The 4,318-nt window shown below is 45.7% G+C and overlaps 1 protein-coding gene across 1 annotated transcript in view; it reads left to right on the plus strand.

Annotated features, from left to right (window-relative positions):
• The window catches only part of USP31 (ubiquitin specific peptidase 31), a 72,057-nt gene that overhangs the window by 776 nt on the left and 66,963 nt on the right, over positions 1 to 4,318 (plus strand). The window contains exon 2 of the mRNA XM_004692071.2: positions 6 to 262. Coding sequence (XP_004692128.2) covers positions 6 to 262 — 257 coding nt within the window. The remainder of the gene's footprint in view (positions 1 to 5; positions 263 to 4,318) is intronic.

The following is a 4,318-nucleotide window of genomic DNA, read 5'->3' on the forward strand; positions in this document are numbered from 1 at the left end:
GCCCGGGGTGGCGGGGCTCCGGAACCACGGCAACACGTGCTTCATGAACGCCACGCTGCAGTGCCTCAGCAACACCGAGCTCTTCGCCGAGTACCTGGCGCTCGGCCAGTACCGGGCGGGGCGGCCCGAGCCCTCGCCTGACCCCGAGCAGCCTGCGGGCCGCGGCGCGCAGGGCCAGGGCGAGGTCACCGAGCAGCTGGCGCACCTGGTGCGGGCCCTCTGGACTCTGGAGTACACCCCGCAGCACAGCCGCGACTTCAAGGTGAGCCGAGTGGCGCCCTCCGCCCGAAGGACCCGGCACCCACCGCCGTGGGTCTTCCCCCCAGTCTCTGTCTGGGTAATCTGATGAGGTTTGCAGCCGGGTCTGGGGGACGTAACAGTGGTGGTCAAGGCGGTGCATTCACTCCTTATGCCACGGGTTGATTGTAAGGAAGGTGCGTCCGCCCGCCGGTCCGCTGCCCGTGAGTCCGTCCGTGCATCCACCCACCCACCCATCCACCCATCATAAGAACTCGCAGTGATGCCAGTTGCTGTGATGGGCAGGGCTGTGACCATGAGCAAGACGCTCGCTCTGCCTTCGTGGCACCGAGATCTTCCGGAGTGGGCTAGTGGATCCTGGCAAAGCCGAGAACTGCAGTTTGCTAGTACTCTTACCAGTAGTGTGGCTTTCGGCAACTTACCTCTTTGTACCAGTTTCTCATCTGGAACTGTGAACTGCGGGCAAGTTGTTAGGTTAGGTTGAACTCTTAAGAAATTACTCATTTTTCACCACTTGTGATTGACAGATTGGTATTTTTTTAAGGCTCAACCTCGTATACAAAATGCTTGAATTGTGTATTTGCTATTATTCTTATTATTAAAGACTAATAATTAACGAGATAATATCAGGTGGTAGTTTGAAGTGAGTCCAACCTGGTTGTGATTGCTGAGCTGGCAGGCTACCTTACACAGGAGAGGGAGCAGGGTCAGGCTCACCTCCTAGAAGAGGTAACTTTTTAGCTGAGACTAGTAGACCACAGAGAGAGGTGGTCTTGGGGAGGTCAGGGGAAGCTTGTCACAGCACAAGGAAAGGCAGGAAGTAGGGAGATGAAAGGAGCTTGGTGTTGCTAGGTGCAGTATATCTTTGGGGTGGGAAATTGAAAATGGTGAGATAGTATTTTAGTCTTTGCTGATGCAGAGACAAAAAAAGGATGTTATATTGGTTCTTATACAAGGAGAGAACAAATCCCCACAGCATTTTTAAAAAAGATTTATTTATTTATTCATATAGAACTGGGGTACAGGCCAGAGATGTGGAGGGTGAGAGGATTCACCAGAGATAGAATGGGGAGTAGAACAGGCAGATCAACGAAGTACACTGCTGAGGGGAGCAGCGGGCGGGTCAGGAGAGGTCTGCCTTGGGACATGTGGATCTCCTGGGGCAGGCGGGATCGAACTCATGGGGAAGTGGCTTAAGCTTCTTAGTGCTGTGCTTTAACCCTCTGGACCACCAGGGAGGGTCCCCCTACAGCATTTTATTGACCAAAAGAAACACATAATAATTGGGTATGGAATTTTTGTAATACAGGTCTAATGAGAAGAATGGGGTTCTTTTTTTTGGGTGGCCTAAGGTTAACTTAGTGGGAGTTCAGAATTACTGTTTGTTGTCATCCCTTTGAGTACAAATATTCATTTCTACAAACTGCTCTTTTCTGTTTTGCTGGTGAAACTGAAAGTCTAGAAGGGGAGGTGGGAACTGAGGTGAAGTGGGATGGTGGGTGTGGGGAGAGCTGGGTGGTGTATATTGCACTGAGGATTTGGGCTTTTTAAGCAAAGGAGGAAGGTGATTTGAGATGGAATGAGGAAAGGAGATGGCTGTGGGATGAAATGGAATGAAATCACACAGAGGGAAAGTAAATTCTTTTTCCAGTCTCCTCCTGTTCCCACCATTATGAGCAGAAGTTTCAGCTGGGGGGGTAGGCTGTCATTAACACCTCTTGCTCACTCCCCCACCTTTTTTTTTTTTTTTTGCCTCCTTCAACTAGGAGAACAAGCTCTGACTTCAGAGACTAAGGAGGCAGGAAAGCTAGGATTTAATAAGATTATGTTTTCATTTGGTTTGTTATTACATTTGTCTTCTATTTATGGCAAATGCTAACATCTTCCTTTGGTGCTATGAAGTTTTTTTCCCTAAAATATATACTTAAAAATCAATGATTTGACTAAAATATAAAATATTCTGTGTGAGGAGCCAGTACTTGGTTGAGGACCTGCTTTCTGCTTGAGGAACAGCATGGCCAGGGTGTAGTCCTGGCTTTTTAATAGATTTTCTTTCTTTCTTTCTTTGTGATATTCTGTCCTGTTTTTCTCAAAAAGAAAAGCATTGGTGCTGCTTGGTCTTAGAACTTTGAATGGAAGTATTTGATTGGGATAGGGACTGGAAGAAAAATGTCAAAGCCTCAAAAAAAAAAAAAAAGGCAACTCACTGGCTGAAAGACTGAAAGTCTTTCCTGGAATAGCCACAGCATTGCAAACCTTTCAAGGTCAGAGCCCAGTGTTTTAAGTTTGTTTTTCTCCTGTTTTCCAAAATATGAAAAATCAATTTCTATAGCATCTTTGTATATCAACATTTCCACTGCTTGTTTATAAAGGTTGCATTAACTTTTTTATCCATTAAGCCGTGAACAGAAATGGGTCAATAATTCTAGAAATGCAAAGACTGATTTATAAGCATGCCCTGGCAAAGTTGAACAGATTCTTAGAGGCCCTATTTTTTAAATTCTAGAAATACAGAGATTGACTTGTAGGTATGGTTTGGCCAAGTGGAACAGATTCTTAGAAGCCTTTTTTTTTTCTTTTTAAAAATAATTCAATCTTCTTAACCGCTAGATTTCATGTTGCCTTCATTCATTCATCTCCAGTGTATCAAAGATTTTCTTTGGAATAGATCCAGGACAAGCAGGAGGAAGTCCTAATGATGATGCCTTGAGCACCAAAGATGTTGACTTAGGTTATACTCTAAGTCTGAGGTACGCCATCCGGGTGCTGTGGTGACTTGATGGGCCCAGCAACTAACTAGACCATTTCTGTGTTCTGCTCTGTTGTGTTAGCAATTCTTAGTTTTTGTCCTTAGTGTTTGTCATTTCCCAGCTTTCTATCCAGCTGCGGCAGGACATTGTTAAGGAACCCTTTGATAGGCGTCTGACGTCTCATTCAGTGTAACCCTATCATGCAGCCACTCCTGGCTGCATCAGGACTGAAAGGTGGGCTAAGTATTTGGGTTTCCCCACCTTCTTAGCAAAGGAGGGGTTTGCCACTTAGTCTCCATGTATGTGCCGGGTACTTCTGTTTGGGGAGGACACCACCTGTCAAGAGCCGGGTCTCATGGGAACAGAAAAGTTCTTTCTTACATTCTGCTGTCTGCAGAATTCATCGTCTTTTTACCTTTGGTAGAGCTGGGGTGGGGCCCGAGAGACTGCATTCCCAGATAATGCCAGTGCTGTTGGTCCAAGGAACATCCTTTGAACAAGTAAAGCATCATATGCAGGGAAGTGTTCTAAGGATGAAGAGAAGTTTGCCAGGCATAGAAGTGGTAGAAGTTGCATGAAAGGGCATGCAGTTTTGGGGGATTAGAGAAACATTTGGTAGCTTACACCATGGAGAACTGTGGGAGTGCAGAATGCCCGGAGGAAGTCTATTGTAATGGGATTGGGGAGGCCTTTGTGGGTTCTGCTTTGGGAAGTGTTAGGCTTGATCCTCTGGAAGTTGAGACTCCAAGGCCAATGTTTGAAGTAGAGGAGTGATGGCATCAGATTTCTTTCTTTCTTAAACTACCCCTCTCCCCTTTGAGGTAATCCTGGTGGCACTGTGGAGGTGCCTTTGAGGTGTGACACCATGTCCCTGCACCGTGTCTATCAGTATGTTTGATGCAGCTTTTCTTTGCGCTTACACTCAGCCACAGAATCTGCTCAGTTTGGGGCTCCTGATTGCCATTACCAGTTGACAGAGGAGTTGGCAGAGGAGACAACACCAGTTTGCCATCTTGAGATGGCTTGCTTTGAGGTCTCAAAAGCACTTAGTATGTCTGTGCTTTTATCACTTTAGAACTTCCTTAAATGGCTACTTATTTTTCTTTGTTAGTTTTTCAACCAGACTTTGTTCTTACTTTCTAACCACATTGATTTGAACTTTAGGAACTTGCCAGAAAATGGGTTTTGGATAAGTTAGCTTGCTAAGATTGGATTTTCATTTCCTGGAATTAGATGAGTGAACAGGCCCAATCTTGTTGTACTTGAAAATTTACCCATGCCACCTACACCCTTTCACTTTTTTTTTTTTT

The sequence above is a fragment of the Condylura cristata genome, unplaced genomic scaffold (genome assembly GCF_000260355.1).
Source record: "Condylura cristata isolate star-nosed mole 26May11 unplaced genomic scaffold, ConCri1.0 scaffold00032, whole genome shotgun sequence".
Taxonomy (NCBI): Eukaryota; Metazoa; Chordata; class Mammalia; order Eulipotyphla; family Talpidae; genus Condylura; species Condylura cristata.